This window comes from Amblyomma mixtum, chromosome 5 (assembly GCF_055824585.1).
Source record: "Amblyomma mixtum isolate Tamu chromosome 5, ASM5582458v1, whole genome shotgun sequence".
Taxonomy (NCBI): Eukaryota; Metazoa; Arthropoda; class Arachnida; order Ixodida; family Ixodidae; genus Amblyomma; species Amblyomma mixtum.
In genome coordinates, this window is record NC_143016.1 from 157580782 (window position 1) to 157604838 (window position 24057).

General features: G+C 49.2%; 1 protein-coding gene across 1 annotated transcript; it reads left to right on the forward strand.

The window, feature by feature from the left end:
* The first annotated feature begins 1201 nt into the window (after positions 1-1201).
* LOC149344263 (juvenile hormone acid O-methyltransferase-like) lies at positions 1202-24057 on the forward strand. The gene is made up of 3 exons (XM_089547196.1): positions 1202-1697; positions 10848-10995; positions 23882-24057. The coding sequence occupies exons 1-3, from the start codon at positions 1377-1379 to the stop codon at positions 24055-24057; spliced, it is 645 nt and encodes a 214-aa protein (XP_089403322.1). The 5' UTR covers positions 1202-1376.

A 24057-nucleotide genomic window follows, 5' to 3' on the forward strand; every position in this document is an offset into this window, starting at 1 on the left:
CTCACCGGAAGTGCCCGAGCACGTTGCCAGACTGGCTGGCGTGCACCGTACAGTTTTAGCGGTCACCGATACACTAGTATACTGTGCGATATCAGTGCACGTTAAGGAACCCCAGGTGGTCGAAAGTTTTGCCGAGCCCTTCACTACGGCATCTCTCATAGCCTGAGTCGCTTTGGGAAGTAAAACCCCATAAACCAAACCAAACAATCAGCTCATTTTTCTCTGCGCCGGACTCGTTGGGGCACGCTGGCAGCCGGCGGTTAGGTCGGCGCTGCAGTGTGTCGGACTATAAAAGGAGTTGTTTTCGCCAACGTAACGCAACGTGTGTGAGCGCGTGCGCGCATTACGTCGGACTATACTCAGGCCTTTAGTGTCTTTAACGCCGTTCCGACATGGCCAGTGCTTCCTTATTACTCGTCAGTTTACAAGCAATTTGTAAACTGACTAACTAAATCGTCAGTTTACTCGCACAATTGTGTTACTTGAATGCCCGAAACAATAGTAAATATTGGACTGTACTGCCAAATTTCCAGCTGGGGATTGGTCTTGTTCTGTTTGGCGACAGCATCGAGGTTCTCACACGATGTCTTTTTGCAGACGGCGGCAGGAGCATATCGAGGATTCCCATAGCGTACCAGTGAAGTTTTGTGACCTCGAAGAGCACTGAAGGTCAGTGACTGTTCGTGATTGACTCAGCATGAAAGCGATAGCTCTCAGCCGGTTCCACAGCTTGGCGGTGTCGTAGAATAATGAATCACCATGGATTCGCTGAAAACTATCTCAATGATATCAAGGCAGCTCGTGGAATATACGAACCCAACAAAGTCGCGTGAAGCCGTTGGGTCTGTCCCATGTGAGCGCTAAGGTGGGCGTTCTCATATCATAAAGGCAAAGGGGCGGGGGGAACTGCACTGTTCAGATGCTTAGTGAACGCGACGTTCGTTTGTGAGGCAACTGCAGAACGGCCCCCTGCTTTCATCACAAGACTGGCAGAAGAGTAGACATGCGTAATTGTTTTTTTCCTTCGCAATGCTTTTTCTGCTTCATAATTACTTTATATGTAAAATTTTCAGAACATCGACCAAAGATCAAGGTTAAGCGGCGCCGCTAGAGAAGCTGTGACATTAAAAATGACCACCGAATACCGAACCAATGGTCAAGCGCTGAAGAAGGCATTTCAGGAACCCCATTACGACGCAGCTGCGTACACAGGAAGTGTCAATACTTGCCACCAGGCAATTTCTAACGTTATCAACTTCTACAATTCAACGTTTGAAAGCGAGCGAGATGAAGGCCAGGAGCAGCAGTACCTTGACATTGGCTGTGGATGCGGCCGTACGACCACAGAACTTCTGTTGCCAACTTGCCAAGAGTACATGCGGAGGATCGTGGCCGTCGACGTATGCGGCAACATGGTGGCGCACGCACGGAAGCACAGCGCGCACCCCAAGATATTGTACGAGCAGCTGGACATTACGGGTGACGTGGCCGAGTTCGTGGAAAAACATGGGCTCTTCGACCGAGTGTATTCCATCAACGTGTTCAACCGAGTCACTGACCAGGCTGCAGCGTGGAAGAACGTGGCGCGACTACTTCGACCTGGCGGAGAATGCCTCCTGTACTACTCGGCGTGGTATGTGACCCCTGTAATTTGGAGGATGCTGGCGCAAAGAAGACGTTGGAGGAAGTTTCAGGAGGTAAACATTGCATTGGGCCGACTTTATTAGTTCGGAAAGATTGTGCTTAAGGCTGCTCATCTGATATAACGGCGAATATGGCTCATGCATGCTCGAGACTAGGCTTTTTGCGTAGGTTGGGGTGGGTTCGGAAACCGTGCAACATAGCGCTACCAGCGCCTGTGTCTTGTCTCCCCTTTCTGCGTCCTTTGTGAAGTTTACGCTGTTTTCTTGTAATACAAAAGAGCACAATTGTAGAAGTAGTTGTTATCTCAGAATACCATCATCCAAAGGACGGAAAACTTCGTTTATTTGCTTCGTTTCGGAAAGAGAATCTTTAGCAATGAAAAATCCACTGACGCTGAGAGCATTTCGTGTCATAATTTGCGGTGTCTAAATATTGAAACCCATTCAGTGGCTGGTTGCACGAACAATTCATTCTAGGTTTGTGTTTATCGCGCGAGTAATATGATGGACTGATCGCTTCTTCGCTAAAATTGAGAGATTTCGCTCTGTAGCGCTCCCCATCTTGTCGCTTTCGTCGTGTGGACCATGGTAGTGACCGCTGCAGTGAGATTCGTCCACAACGGATTCGCCTTGGTTCGATCTAAGGTCTTAGTGCTAACTAAAAGTGAATGGTGGGTTAGGCTGTCGATGTATGTGTTCCTTCCACACACATACACACCCATAGTTCCTTCCACACACATAATTGGACGCGAAGTACAGTCCCCATAAAACAGCAACTAGAGAAGAAGAGGCCATTGAAATAGACTCTGTAATGCTGGAAAGCTATGTGGTGTTTATGTGTTCATGCTCAAAGCCATGTGTACGCTGCTTTATCAATTTTTTTTTGTGAAGACAGATACTTCCGGATCTGTCTGAATGCTTGAAGCCGGTCACAATTGGCTCTACGTTGTTCGAGGTTGTCGTAAACGTTTACCGCACCGCATCTAGATACCTCTTCGCCAGCTTTAAATTAAGCGCAGCCTATATCGGCGGTGATCGTTCTTGGCCAACCACCGATCGCGTTTGCTGCTGTCGTCGGCTTGCAGGTAGTTCACTTCTTCGGTAGCACAGGTGAGAACCAATAAGATTTCGTTTCAGTGACACCTGACTCTGCATCACCACGTGACGTCTGGTGGAGGTGTTGCATCGTCAACTCCCCATGCTTTCAGAGATGCTTTCAGAGACTGCGGCACAGGCATTGCCTCCGGTCTTCTTGCAGCCCCGTGAGCAATCAATCTACCAAGAACTACGTCACGAAGATGCAGTTGAATGGCTAGACCTTTTCGACCATGTTGAATAATTCGGCGAAACTCAGGCTTGCTGGCTTCGCACTTCAAGGACCTGCCCGAACGTGGTGTGAAAATCGATGAGCTGTGCAGTCATGGGATGCCTTCGAAAGGGAGGGAGGTTTTAAAGATTTACGAGGAATGTTCGAAAAGAAAGAGCTCAGTCGGTTTTCCAGCCAAGGATTAAACTCCTTGTGAACGAGTTCGTCCTCGCTAATGTCGAATGGATGAAACATTACTTTCGCCGTGCCGACCCTGCCGTGACCAAGGAAAACAAAGTGAACTTGCTAATTCGCCGCATCAAGAGCTACTTTTTGCCGGTATTCTACGTCAACCGGTCAAAACTGTTCCAGAGTTTACCGAAAGGGCGTCTTTCGTCGAGAAGCCTCTGGAATCCCGAACCAACTAGTGCACCGCTACAAGTTCTCACGGCAAGCTAGTCACACGGCATGCCTGAAAGCGGAGAAAACGTAAAGGATTTTATCTGCGAGATTGCTCTGTACGGGCTTCATCGGGTGCTACCGTCTTCCTGCTAACATCAAGTAATGAACCTCATGGACATCGCCCGCGAGGCGGTCATGCATCTGCTTGGCTCCTCTTCATGGACGGCTACAACAGATTGCAGAATGAAATCCTTGGCCCTGACGAGACGCCTCAAGCCCTTTTCGGCATGAACCAGCCGTGCTAGAGCACCGCCCCCTAAACCCCGGCCCACCCAGTACACAATCGACGCTCTAGTTCCAGGCAGTCAGACACCTGGAGAACTGAACACAACCGTCCATTGGGCTTGAACTGCGGGGCATCCAGCCACATTCAGCGACACTGCCTTACAAGCTTATGGGCCTTCGCGGTCTATCCTTCGACGCCCCTCGACTGCGACCTGGTAAGCGACGAAGTGAAGTCGAAGACTAGATTATGTACGCTGGGTACTCGTGCAGTCTTTCGAGGTCCCCGTAGTAGTCATCCGTACGCTGCGCGTCGCCAGGCCATAGTTACGCAGCGCTCATGCGACGAAGGTTCCCCATCATCGGAGGGAAAATTGAAGAAAGCTACATTGCGAGGTGAGGTTGCAGGATGATGAAACAAATAACTTCTACTGCCGATGACGCAAGTTCACGCCATATCCACTACGACGACGCCGGGAGCGAAGTTTGGCCAAGGGCGCGTGATGCGACTTCAGGATGAAGACACTGCTTCATAAAACTAAAGCGATCCAGCCAGGCCGCAGCATCAACACCCGCCGGAGCCGTAACCCCAGACAGAGACCGGAATGCAACTCGACAGCAAGAACCTCCGCTCTGAAAGTGACATTTGGAGGCTACAAAGCTGCTGCTCCCACTGACACACGAGATGACTATGCTGTGATGAATGAAACCATCGCCAGGCAGCTGAAGAAAGTGAGGACGCTTTGGATGGCCTTGATATCCGAACAGATCGAGACCACCTTATTATGCCATCGCCAAGATGACCGCATGAGTGATGATCAACGGAAGCACCTACTCCACGACATTCGTAAGATTTTTAGCATTGTGTGCGCAAGGCAAGACCTCCTTCATTACGCCAGGCGACCGCTTCAAGTTAAAAGTAAGGCCAGTGGGGCTTCGGTATGGATGTGCAACATTTCAATGGGGCCATGAACACGGAATTAGCAGCTCTCAAGTGATAAAGATGCCTTATTTACTCGGACGGTGTTCCAGTATTTGAGACGAGTTTCGACAAAGAACTAAGGAGGCTGAAGCAAGCGCTTGATGCAGTCAAGTCTTCTCTTGTTTCTTTTAATTTCCAGCCACGTTGCCTGGAAGGACGGAGTACGCCTCGAAACAGGAAAGACAGCCGCTATTGCTCATTTCCTGCATTAACGGTAAGAAAGCATTTAGATTTTTATAAGGTGATGTGTAAAGACTTCTCGCGCATTGCTGATAACCTGACGCACCGGGCAAAAGCCTATGCTCCGTTCAAATGGGAAGGGCCGCAAATCGAAGATTTCAAGACACTTCAATGATGTTGTTCAAGCACCACCAGTTTTGGTTTGCTTTGATGAAGGAATCGAAAGGGAATTCACACTGACGGAAGTTACCTCGGCCTTGACGCCGTTTTTTTTTTCGAAGAAAAAACTGAATAGAGCTAGTCATTGCCTACACGAATGGCTGTCTCTCAAAAGCAGAAACTAACTATTCAAAGAGTCAAAAAGGACACCTTGTGACCATATGGGCTGCATCGCACACTCGCTCCTACCTGTTTGGAAGGTCAGTAAGTGTTGTTAGTAACTTCCATGTGCTATGCTGGCTTGCTAACACGAGAGACACCTCGGGCCACCTCACTGGCTAGAGCTTACAACTCTAAGGGTTTGATGTCAGCGTAGTTCATATGTCAGGGCTTAAGCACTCTTCTCTCCACGCACTTTCGAAAGACAACGCCGACTCAGCCTTCCTTGGAGACGTCAGCCGCAACATGTTCGCCATTAGCAGCACTCGGACCCTGCACAACAGCTCCTCGTCACGTAATTAGAAGGAAAGGCTTATTCACCCCCGCAGCGTTCAAACGTGTGTTCTCTCTAGGAAATGTTTTCTTATAAACAGATCGCGTACCTGCTCTTGGTTCCCAACAGCCTTCCAGAAGAAATGTGCAGGCTTTCCACGACGAATCTATAGCTGGCCACGTCGAGTTAACCCGCACCCTTCGCCACATTCAGACAAATACTGCTGGCTAGGACTGTTGGCAGACGTCATACGGTGCGTAAAAGCATGCGGAGCCTGCCAGTCATGAAAAACACCACCGACAAAACCAGCAAGACTTAGTCAATTGAAGACCATTCAATCAAATTGGAATGTACCTTTTTGCCAGATCCCAGCATCTACATACAGAAAGAAATGAGTGGTAGGGGCGACTATCCACCAGGCGCGTTACGGCTGAGAAAAGCCCCACCAAACGGCGCAGCAGCAGAAGTACGCAGCACCTAAGAAGTGCTCATCTCGGACATGGGAACACCTTTCAAGCCACCCTTCATTACAGTCAGACAAGCCACTTGCAGGGCGACAGGAGTCCCCGTCGTGTCTTGAGTGATCGCTTTTCCGTAATCGAGCGACACTAGTCGCGAAATGTACTCTTGTATTTTTTGAGGGACTGTGGTCCCTTATCGTGTAACCATGGGGTCCAATAAAATTCTCTTGAGAGCCACCAAAGGATAAATGAGTACCTTCTGCAGAAAAACGGTCTCACTGAGCCATTAGAACGATTGCAGACATGCTTGCCACGTATACTGACGTGGAACACAAGACCTGGGATGTTGCACTTCCCTCTATCGCCTTCGCCTGCGACACCGCACTGCAGGAGACCACCCAGATGATGCCTTTTCGGATTGTCCACGACAGGAAATAAACCACCACTCTCGGCGCCTTAGTGCCGAACGTCACCGAAGTGCAGAACCGCCATGTCGCCGCGTACCATCAGCGTGAAGCCCGACGGCTTACCCAGATGCAGAACCAAGACCAGCATCGCATCGACGCTCAACACGACAGCCTACGACGGTGAAGCGAAGTGCACAAGCCAGGCGACAGAGCCTGGGTGTGGGCACCAATCCACCGCCGATGATTTAGCGAAAAACTGTTACGCTGTTATTTCGTGCCTTGAAAAATATTTCGACGAATGGTGACGAAGCGTTCGCAGTGGAGCGACAGCATCTGAGGAGCGCTATGCACGTCCAGAAGGTGTAGATGTTGTCTCTAAGTCCCTTATTATTGACACTAGTGGATGCTTTGTCTTTGTTATTCGGAGTTTATTCTTCAGTTCTCAGTGTTTCCTTTGCCGAACATTATTTTTCGTAGTAAAGATTCCGGTCAATGTTCCTTTAGGAGGCTGGTAACGCTTTGCAATGACTATTTGTTCCCTCTCAAAGCCGCCGGCATTTGTATTAATCACATCGTTTGGGACCACAGGTGTAAGATTTATCTGCATTGCTTGTAGCCACGCCACATATTCTACGTTGTTCGAAATTATCGCAGACGATTACCACACCTTATCTTGCGAATTCTTCGTTACATTTAAAATACGCGTGGCATTAACCGGCCGCAATTCTGTTCAACGACAGCCAAGCACGTTTGCTCATTTCGCTGCTGAGTTCAGCTCTTTCAGGACAGAAGTCACCCCAGTAAACAGTTCGTTTCAAACACACCTCAGTCTACTCCCGAGCTGCTCCCGGCGTTGTCATCCCCATGTGACAATAAGAGCGGTGAACCCATAACATCACTATGGATGCTTTTATTTTTATGGTGATTTGGGGCCAGACATTAGGTCATTAAAAGCAATACTCTTTATCCGGTGTTCTTGCGGGCACGCACGTGAAAGTGAAATGTGTGCATTTTAAGCACATACCAAAATCATCACATGACGCAGTCAATTGGTATCGTATGTGCGATGTAATATTCTGACCCGGCACGAATGCATCCGGGGTGCTGGAGTAAAGGCCTCCGGATATTTTCCACTACTCCAATTTACTCAGCAAAGTGCACTGACATCGCGCATAACACATTTTTTAGTACTTAACTTCCATAGACACTCATGTGGTGAGGACCGGTTCATTAGGCTCAATTGAAACTTGATATCTCGAAATTCATTTTTCTCCGGGTGCGCACTGTTCCTTACCAGGTGCCAAGTTTCTCGCAAAGGCGCAAGTAAGGGCATCACAAAAGCTAAACAGGCCGTACTGAGTAGATAACTAGAAAAGAAACCTGGAGAGGACATTTAACTTCCCCCTTAAGGGTATAATTCGATAGCGGTAACGGGTTAATGCCAATATATGCACAATACGTAATTCTCTGCAGTCATAGATCGAATGAAGTCCTCGTACCCCTCCAGGCTCAGTGGTGCACGGGTTAAACTATGCGCTTCTGCCCCGGAAGGTGGCTGTTTCAAACACAGCCACCAGTAGGGCCAGTGTGACCCAGGTTGCTCATCCCGAGTGACCTCCCGGGACCAATCATCAATTTAACAGCAATCTGCCACAATGGGCAGTTTGTTTAGAATGGCCTGAGCAGGTTATGAAGGCGACACAAGGTCACGTGACTGAGGTGGTCCATGTGCCACCTAGGTAGCATTTCAAGAAATTTTTCGCTTACGCCGCCGCCTACGACGACGCCGCATTCTCCGCTTAACGGGACTCATAAGGCTATCGCGTTGAAATGTGCCAGTATCTTTTTGTGTGTTGGTGCACAATAATGCAGTGTCTTCACTTGCGGCACTTGTTGAACATTGCGCATTTTTCGAATTATTTGGGAAACATAGGGTCGATTGAAATTGCCGCATTGTGTTGTACTGTCCTCTCAGCGCAGCACGATGCAATCAGATTTAAAGAAGAATTTGAGAAATTTATTGATGAAGCGTAGCTTGTTGGGGCAATTGGTGCATGGTATGTAGAAAGCCAGCGAAAAGGACGCATTCACAAGGAGGAGAAGTACACAAGACAACGCTTGTGAATGCGTCCTTTTCGCTGGTTTTCTACATACTATTTAGAAATTTATTTCGCCCTAGTTCAGCAGTTTAGCAAGTCTCGCGCGTATGTAGGGCGTTGTATTGTCCCTTCGTTTTTCGTGGCAGTGTTCTGTCTGCCTTACGAAATAAATTGTCTTCGTTCACCGCCTGCCAAAGTGATTGGCGTAACTGGGTTTTTCTCGCCGCAGTGTAATGAAATCTACCGGGAGTAAGACCTCTGTCTTTCAAAAAAGCTTGCTCTCTTAGAGTTTTTAGATGCTACGAACCAAGCTGTGAGCGTTGCGAATTCACAGCTTTTCTTCATCGCGCTGTACCTTCAGTCTGAATTGCAAATAAATTCATCCTCATTCATTTGGTTGCAAGTGCGTTTGAAAGCGAAATAAATTATATGACGTTTTGAGACAGGTGAAATTGACTGTGCGCCCATGAACTAGTTAGGAACCGATTTTATAAAATGGTGGTTTTAATTCCCTTTTGCCTGGAAAATAATAAGTAATTGTATGGTCCCTTAAAGGCTTATTTTCTTCACTGGTGAGAAGCATGTTACAATTTCACAACCATCATGATGCTTTTCGCCTCTGTGCAGTTACTCGTAGAAAAATCGCAGTTGTTATTTTACGTTTCAAGAGCAAGTACTTAGCTTCATTTTAGCCCTCAAAGACCATTGGAGGGAGCTATTTTCGTAATAGACGTGGTGACTTCAATCGAGCTGCTGCCTGAAGGGGTTAAGTGCTTTGTCGATGACGACTCATCCGAAATTCGAGTTTTATGGTGCATGTCATAGCAGAGAGTTAGAGATTTTGCGAACAGAGCTCTTTTAGATTTTGTACCCAGAAGAAAGTGCAAGATACTATTCATTAGCTACTAGATGCGCCACCTAACTTTTCAGCACTGCGATTCCACCCCGAGATACTATCAGCGACCTGCAGACTAGATTCTACGAGTGAGCAAAGTTGGATTAATTGAGTTTTCATTCTTGATAATGTTTCTAGAGGTTGCGGATTATGCACGCTTTTCCTGGATATGCACATTGCAAGGAGTTAATAAATATTCATAAAATATTAATGAAATTTACTGATGAATAGTTGCCGCCACATAAGATTAAAACACTTTCTTGGGTGTCATACGTGCAGCAGCGAATGTTGTATATTTAAAACACATTTCCTGCGTGGGCATGTTTGTATGTTACGCTTCGTGCGGTGATAGAAAATTCATTAAATAGCACCCACTACACCTGCTATGCAATTTTTTTCACGAAGAGAAAAGTATATAGCTACTGTAGCGTAACGGTACTCACCGGCAGAAACGTGGTTGATAGCAAGAAGGGTATAACTTAAATTTAGGACAATGCAGCGAGGTACGGAAAGGCCAGTGATAGGAGTACTGTTGCGAAACAGGAAGGTAGCAGAGTTCGTTAGAGAACAAACGCGCGTAAATTACATCCTGGCCGAAGTTACGAAGAAAAATTGGGCTTAGAAGGGCGTTTAATTTGAAGGCAAGATAACCGATGACCGTTAAGAGTAACGAAGTGGATTCCAGGACAAGGCAAGCGCAGCAGGAGCCGGCAGAACGTTAGAGTGGATGAAGTTCAGAAAATTCCGGAGATAAGGTGGCCAAGGCTGACACAGGACAGAGTTAACTGCAGAGATACGGGAAAGGCATTTGCCCTGCGGTGCGCGTAGTCAGGCTCAGGACGGTAATGACCAAAATTGCGTGTTGCGAGCGGTGGACGCGTGTCATGAGTGTTCGTGAGATAAGGATACTTTCTACACCCTCACCAACTGTAAAAAATATTCACCAGCAGCACACATGATGGACGCTTTAAAGAGCACGGTATGCAGATTGATTTTTAGGTGCACAACAATGGATGTCTATTCCACGTGCGTACCAAACAAAAAAATATGTCATTCAAACTCAAATATAACGGCTTCCGGGTCATACCTAAATAAAGGCAGCAAACACGATCTGAAGACCCGTGAAACCAACTTCGCCTGGTATTCTTTGACTAATGGACTACTAATCACACCCTAAGTCAATGCTGATGTCATCATAGTATTCATTTTTTGCATTCCATCCAGCGGCGGCTGCTTCGTCGCGTGTTGAGTTGAATACACTCACATGGGTGGAATTCCATACATGAGTACCGGAATATTGGTGTTCTGTTGGCATAGACCTTCAACAGCCGAACGTACTAAGCGTAGAACACAAAGCTCGGCGAGTTGGGTTGGCTCGATTCAAATATATCATGGAAAAACGAGGACGAACCTGTAAAAGCAGACACCACCACGGGGGTGGTGCCCTTTCTTCGTTTTCGTCTTCGTCATTTTTGTGTCATTTAGGACACTGCTTTTATTCGTATACAGCTGCAGCCCTATCGCTCTTGTGATTTCAGCTCTGGGAGAGCATGATTCAAGCGGCTCAAGACATGTCCAGCACAGAAGAACGACTCGAGTACGCTAGATCGCTTGCAGAGGCAGCTGGCCTGACGGTGAGAAGCTGCGAAATGATGAACTGCTCCTGCTCCCTGCAAGAGTACATAGGTAAGTTTGAGGAGATTCTGTGAACACAAAACAGCAGCAAACAGTTCACGTTGCGTACTTTAAGACCCCATTCATGCGGCCGTCTGGGGATTCTGATCGTGAGGTCATCCCACGTTTAAGCCGCTTTGAAGATTTCTTGCTGACAAATCATTTTTTTTCTCCTTGCCATCGTATATAGCCATGAATAACGTGAGCAGTATCCACATGGAACACAAAATACCTAGTCCAGTTTAATCCGACGGAAAATTCAATTTGTGAAGCACATTTGCACTATTTCAAAACGCTGCGATGAACATATAAAATTCAATGGTCTAAGTTTGTAATGGGTAGAATAATTAAACTTCTCAAGTTCGTCCTGCGCTCGTACTGAGTTAAGACTTTATTAGGGAAGCAAAGGGCTGAGCTTTCACACTCAATAGCAGAAAACTGTCAGAGTGCCGAGGCGTAATATGCGAATAAATTGATTTTTATGGTGCAATGTTATGATATGTGACAAAACTGAGTTCAATGGCATCTTCTTGTTCCTCCGGAATAGCTGAATATGTGCCGGCTCTGATTTGCTGGCATACTTCATGGTACCATAAACACGCATACAGTGAACCGCAATGCCAGGAATATGAACGCGTCGAAAAGAATGTGAAAACTGGTGCAGCTCTGAGCTAATTGTGAGTGAAAGCTCCCTAATGCTGAGGGCTGAACCATGGCCACTCGTTGCGCCCAGAAAGCGAAGTAGAAAGTGTGGCTTTTAAGAGTTGGCCCAAACATGAATGCAGTGACCCTCAGCAGCCGATGAAAAGGGTGCTTATAGCCAAACAGCGGCCGAACTCAAATGAAGCTGCGAGTATTTGGCGTACGCAAGTGAATTCCGCATGCTGGGTATTTGGAGAAAAAAGTTTTCGTGTTGAGATACGCCGTGCTGTCTTGCTGCTCATCGGCCTCATCGGTGCAGAAACCATCTTAGCATAACCAGGCGTACAGATGGATCCATTGGCAACTTAATCATCCTGTGCCACCTGCAGAGTAAAAAAAATGTAAACACTGCTTTCCTTTAAATATAATGTATAAGTGTGCAGGGTACTCTGTAAAGCATAGCGACTTAACTCAGGGAGGAATATACCAGGCGTTTCAGTGAACACGTTTAAAAATTTTCAAAACAAGGCTTTATGGGGTAAAAATATGGCTTTTGCGGCATACTATAACCAGTGTTGACGAACACCAGAAAACCGGTGGATCGTCTAGTAGTAAGATGGTTAACTAATTTTCAGTAATTACTTTTTAACTAGCAGAGTTAAGCGCCTAGTTGCAATTAGAGACTTCTAGCCTGTTGTTACAAATAGCCATATCAGTTTTTAGAATTTCGAAAACGCGATTACCCTCGCCACTGTGGATCGACAAAACATAGCTATTTCGACTAGTTACGTGCACTGGAAGGGTTGCTTTGCCCGCATGCTTTAGAAGGCTCATGTATTTTCTCACGATGCAGACAATGTTTGTCGAGGCTAATCGCGTTTTCTATAATGTCTTTACAATCTGACCAATCGAGGCGCTATCCTAAAAACCCGAAACGCGCCAGAGACCGACCCCCGGAGGTCAATACATCTGTGGTCACGGCGTCAAGGTGTAATTGGTGCAGGTACATGCCGCATCGCCCCCTACCCGATTCAAGTGGGGGCTCTTCGAAGCGTCGCGTGCGTCTGCGCCTCGTGGCAAGCGCCGTGACTGAGAGACAACGGGGAATGTATTAAGAGCTGCTGCAGGCTGCAGAACAAACTGCTGATCATGCTCACGCATGTTTACAAAGACGAGGATAACACGGGCTGGTGTCCTTCGGTGTGTTGTGCGCTCTCCTGAAGTGTACCGGGAAAAGTTTCGAGGAATTCTCAAAAGCGTGTGAGCAGCTGTCGATCTCTAACGTATTCATTCAACACCACATCTGAGTGTCAAAAACTGCACGCCTATTTCTCATCAACGGGTGCATTGCGCTGTCGATTATCGCGTGTTTGTTGTCTAACTGCGCAGTAAGTACGATCGCGGACAACCCTTGTGACTGACTCTGCTGTGGGCATTTAGTATGTCGGGGCGACCTGAAAGAATGAAAAATAATTGCCACTGCCTTTGCCACGTACGTACAAAAGTCTTGAACCAATTGTAAAATATTGGGAGGAAATAAGAAGTGTGCAGTTGGTTGGCTGGAAGCACGGGTGGTTCCTCTCGGAGGTATTAGGCCATCGTGCTGAGCGCCTGTGGGCCGATAGGCTGGCGAATATGCATCTAGGTTGGAAACACCCAGCACCCCTCACTTACACCTTTTTCAGGGCAAAATCTCGATATCTGGAAGGCATGAAGAATTTCGCGTTCCTTTCTTTCCTTCAATCACAGATAATATTTGTTCGGTCGAAGAGCGGCATGCAAGCTTCAACGTTGCGCCTGCACAACTTGCAATGCTCAGGTAGCTGCTTTGCTCATGCTGTGAGTTGTTGGAATGCATAAATAACCATTTGTTTTACATTTTATTAGTATCGGACATAGAATACACAAACCATTTCTTGAAGCTAATAATCAATAAAAATGAGTTCACCATACGGCATTTGTACCAAAATAACTAAAAAAATGTTTTAAACTGACGGCTGATGCATTCGGACTCGAGCAATTTACCCAGACCTACAGCGACACGTTAAAGCATCTTAGGAAACTAAGGAGGATCGCCCCCCCCCCCCCCCCCCCCCCCAAGGCCAACTTAATCAACAACAGACTGTAAGCTGGAGACAGCTCCAAACAAGCACATATCCACGCCTATTTTTTCCGAATAAGATAGAGCCAACAACACATAGGCCCGCGTGCCCAAGGTGCGAAGAGGCAGCCACACTGTACCACACCGTATGAGGATTCCAACACAACCCTGCAGTCCCAGTCATACAGAATGACACGTTGGAGCAGCGGGAGATAGCGCTGTCCAGCTGGGAAACCGCAGATAAGCTTTCGCTGGTAGAGGGGACCGAAGCTGCCGCAGTCGCCGCAGGAGTCCTGGACTAGGGCCTCCACCCGTAGAGACTCCCAATACTCTATGAGCAGTGTATAGAAGTTTTGTCTCTCTCTTGTTTCGTTAAGGTTGGTTAGCTGATTGTGAACCACGTAGAAATACTCGGTAGCTCTTGATTTATGCGAACACTTATTTTATTTATAAAGCGTCCGTCAAAGATTACGACTGTGTCGTCAGCATACATTAAATCTCTAGAGTGCTTGAGCACAGAAAGAAATTGATATATATCAAGAGAGCACAAGGTGGCTCCTTGGAAACAGCCCGGCGCTACGTAGGTTAAGACTGTTAGAGGACTAGATGTGAAGGCACTTAGAGTCTCCATTTGCTTTTGATCGGACAGGCAACTTGTGATGAGGTTTAATATTTTGTTTCTGAAACCATATCAGTATAGCTTGTTCAGTATAACTGCACAGTTAACAGTATCAGAAGTCTTTTTGTTACTGAAGTATAATAATAACTTTCAGGAAGAGCAGATTTGAGTACTCGTGCAAGGCTGAGAACTGTGGCCGATGTTGATTTGTTATTTCTTGAACCATGATAATTAGTGCACACAATATTATACTTAGATATAAATTTCGTAATACGGGAACAGAAGAACTTTTCAAGACTAGTGTTAATTACGCTTAAAATGGACACAACATTTAACTACTCGGGCTACAACGGTCACCTTGCTTTTATATAGGTACGACATTCGCAGTTTTCAGCTTGTAAGGGTAGGTTTAGCTTAATAATGAATGGCTAAAAAGATGTACAAGAAGGACGCCTAATATGTCAGTGCTATATTTATTTAATCAAGCAAATATTTATGAAGGCCATCTGCTTCGTTTTTAGTGCGTCAACTGCAGAAATAGCTTCGTCATACTGAATATTATTACGGGGGGTTAGCCCAGCGGCAGACGGTACAGGCCACAGTCAGAAGGCACACCGAGCTAAATCACTCCAGCACAAACTGCCACGTCCTCGTCGTCGTTCACTGCCGAACGTCCCAAAACAACGTCGTCTTCTCCTAGCAACTATGCACCGTAACACTACCCCCTCCTCCTCCGCCGGGCGGAAGGAAGCACAGTCCCTGGGTGTCCTAGGATGGTGGGTTTGGATGGTAGGGCTTAAGACGGGCGACGTGTACGAGCTGTGTGGAGGAGGCCGCACGAGGAGTGTGGGGTTGCAGGGGCGCGATCTCGTAGGTGACATCGCTCAGTTGCCGCAAGACGCGGTAAGGACCCACGTAACGAGGCAGCAACTTCTCACACAGGCCCACACGACACGCAGGAAGCCAGAGGAGTACGAGGGAGTCGGGAGGGTAATGGGCGTCACGGTGATGAAGGTCGTACCGTCGTTTTTGAGCGACTTGTGAAGCGTCGAGGCGATCTCGAGCGATTTGGCGGGCGGCGTCAGCTCGGGCAATGGCGTCACCAGCGTAACTGCTGGTACAAGGGTCGTGAGGCAGGAGGCTGTCGAAGGGTAGCAACGGGTCGCGGCCAAAGAGCAGGTAGAAGGGAGAGTAGCCGGTGGTATCGTGGCGTGTGGAATTGTAGGCGGACGTCACGAAAGGTAAGCTGACGTCCCAGTCTCGATGGTGGTCTGAGACATACATAGACCGCATGTCCGTCAGGGTGCGATTAAGACGCTCAGTAAGGCCGTTGGTCTGAGGATGGTAGGCCGTCGTGAACTTGTGGCGGGTAGAGCAGGAGCGCAGAAGGTCGTGGACCACTTTAGAAAGAAAGCAGGGGCCGCGATCCGTAAGCAGTTGACGAGGAGCGCCATGAAGTAGGACGACGTCATGGAGAAGAAAGTCGGCGACATCGGAGGCACAGCTGGTAGGGATCGCGCGCGTGATAGCGTACCGGGTAGTGTAATCGGTCGCAACGGCAATCCTCTTGTTCCCGGATGTTGATGGGGGGAAAGGACCAAGCAGGTCGAGACCAACACGGAAAAATGGGTCAGTCGGGATGTCGATGGGCTGAAGCTGGCCACAGGGTGGAAGTGGGGGCGTTTTCCGGCGCTGGCATTGATCACAAGCAGCAACATAACCGCGGACAGAGCGGTAAAGGCCAGGCCAGAAGAACCGCCTGCGCACGCTGTCGTACGTGCGTGAGACGCCTAGGTGCCCGGCAGTAGGAGCGTCATGAAGTTGGGCAAGTACTGTGGAGCGGAGATGGGTCGGGACGACGAGCAGGAGGTCGGCGCCATCTGGGTGCATATTGCGCCGGTACAAAATATCGTGATGCAGCACGAACATTCGTAGAACAGGATCGGAAGGGTCGCTGCGGAGGCGGTCGACTGTGAGGCGCAGAGTTGGATCACGGCGCTGCTCGTCACCAATGTTCAGAAAGTCTGATACGGACAGTACACAGTCGTCGGTATCACGTGTGTGGGAGTCAGGGGGATCGACAGGATGGCGGGACAGACAGTCAGCGTCTTGGTGAAGCTGGCCGGACTTGTAGACAACATTAAATGTGTATTCTTGCAAACGCAAGGCCCAGCGACCCAGACGTCCTGTAGGGTCTTTAAGAGAGGACAGCCAACACAAAGCATGGTGATCCGTAACTATGCAGAAGGGCCTTCCAAACAAATAAGGGCGGAATTTTGTTAACGCCCAAACAAGAGCAAGGCACTCCCGCTCCGTAATAGAGTAGTTACGTTCGGAAGGAGAGAGCAGGCGGCTGGCGTAAGCAATCACACGAAAGTGCTCGTGTTGCCGCTGCGCAAGAATGGCGCCAATACCATGGCCACTGGCGTCTGTGCGAAGTTCCGTAGGCGCAGATGGGTCGAAATGGGCCAACACAGGTGGAGCCGTGAGGGCCGCAACAAGTGCCGTGAAGGAGCGAGCTTGGTCAAGGCCCCAGGAGACTGCACACCGAGCAACCCTCCCCAGCTACACATCTACACACTCGGATACCACTAACACACCCAGGGCGTCCACACTCATCCACCGCAGCCTCACCTACAAAACTCATCACATTACGTCTGAGACGCCCTGCGTGATCACGGAAATTATACATCACACACATTCACTTCCTTCTATATTTATAGCAAACATATACCACCCCCCGTCCCTGCCGATGGCCCCGCTAGAATCACTTCTGCGAAAGCTACACCATCTAGCAGGGAAACATCCCCTACTCATCGGTGGGGACTTCAACAGTCAGCATACTGACTGGGGATACACAACCACGACACATCGAGGTCGCAGGCTCTGGCTGCTCCTGCAGAACCTCCAACTCACTGTGCACAACACGTTTCAGACGCCTACGCGGATCGGCAACAGTGTCAGCATGGACACCAGTCCGGACCTGACGCTGAGCCGCTGTATCCGCGGCGTTACCTGGAACAGAACACAACATACACTGGGCAGTGATCATTACATTATACAAATCACTGTCCCATACAAACCACCCCGTCACGCAAATATGACACACGAACTCATTAACTGGGATGCCTTTCGCGCTGCACGCACCGCCCTCCCAGACACTCCCATCGCAGACATCGATGCATGGGTGCAATCACTCAAGCATGACGTTCACCACAACACACGACACATTGAAACTACAACCGAAACACCGACCCTTGACACACGCCTAGCCCACCTCTGGGAGGCTTATCACAGCATCCTGGAACGCTGGAAAGGCAACAAACACAACAGAACGCTTAAAAAGCGGCTGGCCGCGCTGCAGACACAAATCCAACAGCACTCTGAGGAGCTCTGTCGATCCAACTGGGGACAGATATGTGACGGCATCGCCGGAAACCTGTCCAGCAAACGAGCATGGCAACTCCTCCGACACCTCATTGACCCCACACGCACCAAATCAGCAGCACAGCACCACGTGACACGCCTCACACATGAACACATTGACGATCCCGACACCCTTCTAGACACACTTCAAACCATGTACACATCTCCAGGCGGCCCCATACCTCTACCGCACTACACAGGACAAGCAAATCCAACACTCGACACCGACATCACGGAGTCGGAAGTCAGAGCGGCCCTCCTGACTTTCCGCGCCAACTCCGCGCCTGGTGCAGACCAAATCACAAACTCCATGCTCCGTAATCTGGATGACCAATCGATCACCCACATTACGAAATACTTCAACCAGTGCTGGAGGGAGGGTAACCTCCCGCAGTCCTGGCGCCACGCTAAGGTAATATTTATACCAAAACCCAACAAACCACTCACCATTCAAAACCTTCGCCCGATTTCGCTAACCTCATGCCTCGGGAAGCTCCTCGAGCATGTTGTGTTAGCGAGACTCACAAGTCACATGGCGGACAACAATCTCTACCCGCATAGCATGGTGGGATTCCGCCCTCATCTATCCGCACAGGATGCCATGCTGCAACTCACACACGACCTTTTTGACCCGCTTCTTCCAGGTCACACCAAGGCAGTCTTAGCTTTGGATCTCTCCAAAGCTTTTGATCGCATTGAACATCAGGCGATCATGACTGCTCTATCCCCATTGAATGTGGGTGTGCGCACGTATGCCTACATTCAAGCATTCCTGACTGACCGCACGGCTGAGATACACTTCGGGCCTCTGTCTTCCACCTTCTACACACTTCAGAGTATCGGCACCCCTCAAGGGTCCGTCCTTTCCCCCTTTCTCTTTAACATAACCCTCATACCCCTCGCCCAGAAATTGGCAACTATTCCCCACCTCAAGCCCACTCTTTATGCCGACGATATCACCCTGTGGACCACCCACGGCAGTGACGGCGACATAGAGAACACCTTACAGGAAGCAGCCACCCTCACCCAAAATTACGCACGGACCATCGGACTGTCTTGCTCCCCAGAGAAGTCCGAACTGCTCCTCATCCGGCCTAAGAACCACCGCTGTCCCCGCTCCCCCATTGCCATTGAATTGAATGGTTACCCGGTACCTGAGGTTGGCACCCTCCGTGTATTGGCCTTGCACATCCAGAACGATGGCAAAAACACCACTACCCTCAAGAAACTCAAGCAGGTTGCAGGCGCGATATCGCACCTCATCCGCAGGGTTTCGGGACATCATAGAGGCATGAAGGAGCGCGACCTATGTCGCCTCATTCATGCCTTTGTCCTCAGCCGTGTACTGTACACTACCCCATACTTACAACTATCCAAACATGACATAAACGCTTTGGATGCTTTGATTCGCAAGGCATTCAAGGTAGCACTTCATCTTCCCCTCAACACACCCACAGACAGATTACTAGGCCTGGGCCTCCACAACACGATCGGGGAACTGGTGGAGGCCCACCGACAGGCCCAATACATCAGGCTCACAAAAACTTCCACAGGTCGGTATATCCTGGACTCCCTGGGAATCAAAATACCGGCCAACGACCCAACCCTTCTCGCCATCCCACGATCCCTTCACCGAGAGCTTCTCATCAGGCCGCTCCCGAGGAATATGCACCCGTCCCACCATGAGCAGCGCCGCAGAGCCCGTGCGAAGGCACTCCATCGAGCGTACGGCCCCCAGCCGGACGCCGTATGGGTGGACGCTGCCTGCACGGGTGATGAAGCGACAGCAGCTGCGGTGGACTCCTCTTCATCCACCCTCCTCACACTACCTCTCCCTCCAGATACGTCCCCAGAGGCTGCAGAGGAAGCCGCCATTGCACTTGCTATAACCCGCACGGAAGCCCGGTATATTTTAACTGACTCTAAAACTGCGATTCTAAATTTTGCTCGAGGCCGAGTTCATGTCCCTGCTTTTGGCATACTGGACTCGCCCGATGCACCCCCGCCCCGCCAAGTGGAGCTGATATGGGTGCCTGCGCACTCCGGGAATCCCGGAAACGAGGCCGCCAACCTTTTAGCCCGAGGTTATTTAAACCGGGCTCAGGTGGCCTCGGATCGGGGATTCACGAAGGATCGCATGCACTCATTCAGTGAGCTGACCCAGGCATACAGAGCCTCTCGCCAGCTCTACCCCCCGCCCCACCCCTCCCTAGATAACAGACACGCAACACTCTGGCGCAGATTACAAACACATACTCTCCCCTCGCCCCTTACCCTAACCCACTATCATCCCTCCTTCCCCACTCCTGCTTGCGCCCTATGCCCAGAACCCTTCGCTTCTTCCCTCTACATCCTTTCCCTCTGCCCGGCGGACCCTCCCCCGCGGTACCTAGAGAACCTCAAGACCTGGGAGGACTGGGAGACCCTGCTGCATTCGGAGGACCCGGCCGTGTAGACCATCGCCACCGGCCGTGCTGCCAGTGTTATGGACCTCAGGAACATAAACACTTGAGTGCAGTGGGGTCGTGCGGGGACCCTGGGGCGTGCCCCGAATTCCTTTGTAAATAAAGTTTTCTCTCTCTGTCTCTCTCAAGGCCCCAGGAGAAAGGGACATCCTTCTTCAGGAGGGTTTTAAGGGGACGGGCCGTGTCGGCGAAGTTCGGGATAAACCGGCGAAAATACGAGCAGAGCCCGAGGAAACTGCGCACATCGCTCGAGGAACGGGGAGTGGGGAACTCACGAACGGCACGAACTTTGTCAGGGTCGGGCTTTACACCAGACGCATCAACCAAGTGGCCGAGGACCTTAATTTGGCGCTGGCCAAAGGTGCACTTCTGTGTATAGGGCTGGCATCGCCCGTATTGATGCGATGGGTCACGACAGAAGTTTGGCCAAGAGGACGATTCCCGAAATCGAAGACATCACTGTAGGAAGCTAAAAGGGCGCAGAGGGCGTTGGCGTGGTCAGGTGGCAAATCCGCCGCGATCATCGCAAAAGTAGGGTCCGGGCGTGAAGGGGCCGAGCGGGGAAGGGCATGGAGATCAGCGTTAGGCACTGCTGTTAGAGCAGAAACTGTACATTCGGCCAATGGAACCAGTTCAGCGAGCGCAATGCCACAGGGTAAAACTTCGGGAGAGAGACTGAAGTTCAGAATCGGAAGGTAGGTGCGGTTGCCGGTGACGGTCAGGACTGTGTGTGGAAGGATGACGTTACGCTGGAGGACAACGTCCTTGATTGGGTACGTGACGTAGACACCATCAGGAACGGCGGGAAACGGGGACATAGGGACATAGACTGCAGCGTCACGCGGCAAGCGAGTAAATTCAGCGGCACGTAAGCGAGGCGGCTTGGTATCGGCGCTTTCGGAGCAGAGCGGCAAGTCCAAACGAAGAAGGCCAGTGACGCAATCAATTAGAGCCGCGTGCGTCGTTAAAAAGTCGATACCGAGGATCACATCGTGGGGGCAATATCATCTACCACACAATTATTCTTGATGGAATTCACTAACTCTAAAGGGATGGGAACGTGCGGATGTTGCGCTGCCAGCTGTGGTCCCGCATTAATGACTTAGTTGTTAAAACCATCAGCAGTTTGCTCATCCACGTTCGGAGGCAACATGCACGGCTTTGATCGATGTCCAAGAGCATCATTCACATTCGTCCACGTTTTTCGTGCTTCTCCGCTTGTGTCTTGAATAACTGACGAATAGCATTCTTTTTTCTTTTCCTAACTCGGCTGCAGAAACGTTCGTATTATGGTTGCATTATTTGTTTTGGCAATACTTATAATTCTTAAGGTTCTTGCTTTTTTTTCATCACAGCTTCTCTTATCTTCACGCTATGGATTTCACTTCTCAAACTCGGGCAAAGAGGGAAATCGCATCCATTTTAAAATGGCTACATGAGCTTCTAACAACCGCCGTCTGAAGAGAAGTGATGAAATAGCCGTATTCTATATGTACTTAGTCATAATAATTGTGAAAATTGATGAGCTGTAGATTTCTACACAATCCTCCTCTTAACTAAATTGGAGAGGCATGAATCAGTCCATTAGGCCTTCGCTGGTCAAATTCTATTCGCTCAAGGTTCAGATTAGGTTTGATGCTTGAGTCGATTGCTTTCGGACTTTTGGTTTTCCACATGCTCTTGTTCTGGCTGTGTCTGAGTCTATGTTGAAGCCCTTACGCCCGATTTCAGAGGATCTAAGTTTGGATACTGAGTTGGAGGTGATCACTTATGTTCACGAGGTCTCCTGCCACCTGAAGAGGGTTGGGGGAAAATTATGCCTTGACTTAGTTTTTTGCACCCTGCAAGCTGTCCTGTCTATGCAAACTAACCAAGAGGCCTAAATAAAAGAAGGTTGAGTGGGGCACCATGCAACCCCCGAAAAAATTGTGTTTGCAGAACGAAGTTTATCTATTATATTTCTCTCAGCTGTGGCAGATTGTATGTCCGCCAAACAGGCCACTGCAGTTACAAACGCTTCCTTGAGCAGGCCAATATATTAGCCTCAGCACGTGGACAGCACCATCCTGAGCACTGTGAGCCCTGCAGGCATGACGGTGAAGATGCCACGCCGATTTAGACCGAACAAAGTTTATCGATCAAGCGAAGGAAAGAAAGGAACGCGAAATTGTTGAAGCCTTCCACAAAACGACATTCGGCCCTCACGAAGTGATTAAGTGAGGCTTCCTCCTCTTTTACAGAAAAGACTAGAATTTCACGGCATAACAAACTGGTTGTGCTTTTGAGGCAGTGTGTTTGGTCTGCATGCGCTTTGTTCTTGAAGATGAAAGGAGGCGCTGGCGCAATAAACACATTAGTGCGCACTCGTCCTGTGAGCTTCTACTCCCTTCGTGTTCCATGGTTTCTGAAGTTCTTATTTTTATAAGTTCATGATGTAAAAATAGCGCACAAGGAACACAAGGGACGGAAAGGAAGTTCACATAAGTTATAAGTTCACATGGACAAAGAAACCGTTTCAGGCGCATTAATCGAAAGGTACCAGAAACAAAAACAGCAAATTTCTCTTTTTTATTTATCCTGTAGACAGGAAACGGTGACTCTTGAACGAAAAAATTGTTCAAGCGCGACTGCTGCTCTCAAATTCGATTGCGTTGCTGCTAGCTGTTGCTTTCCTGCGGCGACTGCATGGCCACCTGCTAGGAGTACTCAGTGCGCGCCTGGCGCCCAGCGTCACCCTACGTGAGGCTTCGGAAAGGTAGATGCGTCCATGTGTCTCCTGCTTGCCGCCCTTCTGGCTCGCGCCGTCGCACTTGATTAGCGAATCTCGCACGGGGAAGAACAAGTGCAGCAGCTGCAGTCAGCTAAAACTCGTTCGGCAGAAGTCCATTCGTCCTTGAATCGATGCACACCGCCGTGCCGGTTGCGACGTGAGCGCTACGCGGATAACGCGGGCACAGACACCTGACAGGTGCGCACTTGGGCGCCTGCCCGCGTGTGCAGCCGCGCGCATGCGCAGACCGGCTTCGGCATACACGCGGGCGCGCAAGCTCGCGTAGTGTTCGCCTAGGATGCGCCTATGGAGTCGCAGCTGCGGCTGTGTGCACCGCGCTGCGATCCAGGAGGAGGTACCCTGAACCGAAACCACGGAGCCAACACTCGTGAAACGCTATTTGCTCGAGACGAATACTTTGAAATTGCGAACACCAAACATTCGGATAGAATCTCATATTCAACTATTTATTATTCGGCCGAATATTCTAAATTATCGAATATTCGTGCACCCCTAGTTGTTTCGAATCACTTCAGGGCACCTATAGCGATAAATAGCCATTTATATTTTCTTCTGCAGTTCTTGTGGACGTTGCAGCCACTGCAAGTGGATTAGTGGCTTTCTCAGCGACGGAAATGATAGTCACCTCATCAAATCTTACAAACTGCTGGTCAAAGCGTAAGCATATATTAGATACTTGCCTAGGAAGAAATGATTTTTAGGATTTTTTTTCGCAAAACATGGAGGCAACGACGTTTTTCTTTTTGGGATAAACTGAAGAAAACGCCCACCGATGTCGGTGTGCCACCATATGCATAGAAGTGGGTTGAGCTTTTCTCTGCCTCAAGTGTGTTCTGTTTCTGTTATGTTCGCAGAAATGATGACCGCTTTGATGCCGGGAAGCAAGACACTGAGTGCTGAAGAGAGGTTGCTGTTGTCGCAGGATGCTGAAGAAGAAATGTACAAGTGGCTTCGAGGACGCAAAAACCCGGTTTTATCCAAGAATTTTGTCATACACGCCGTAAAGCCAAAAACGAGCTTGTTGATGTAA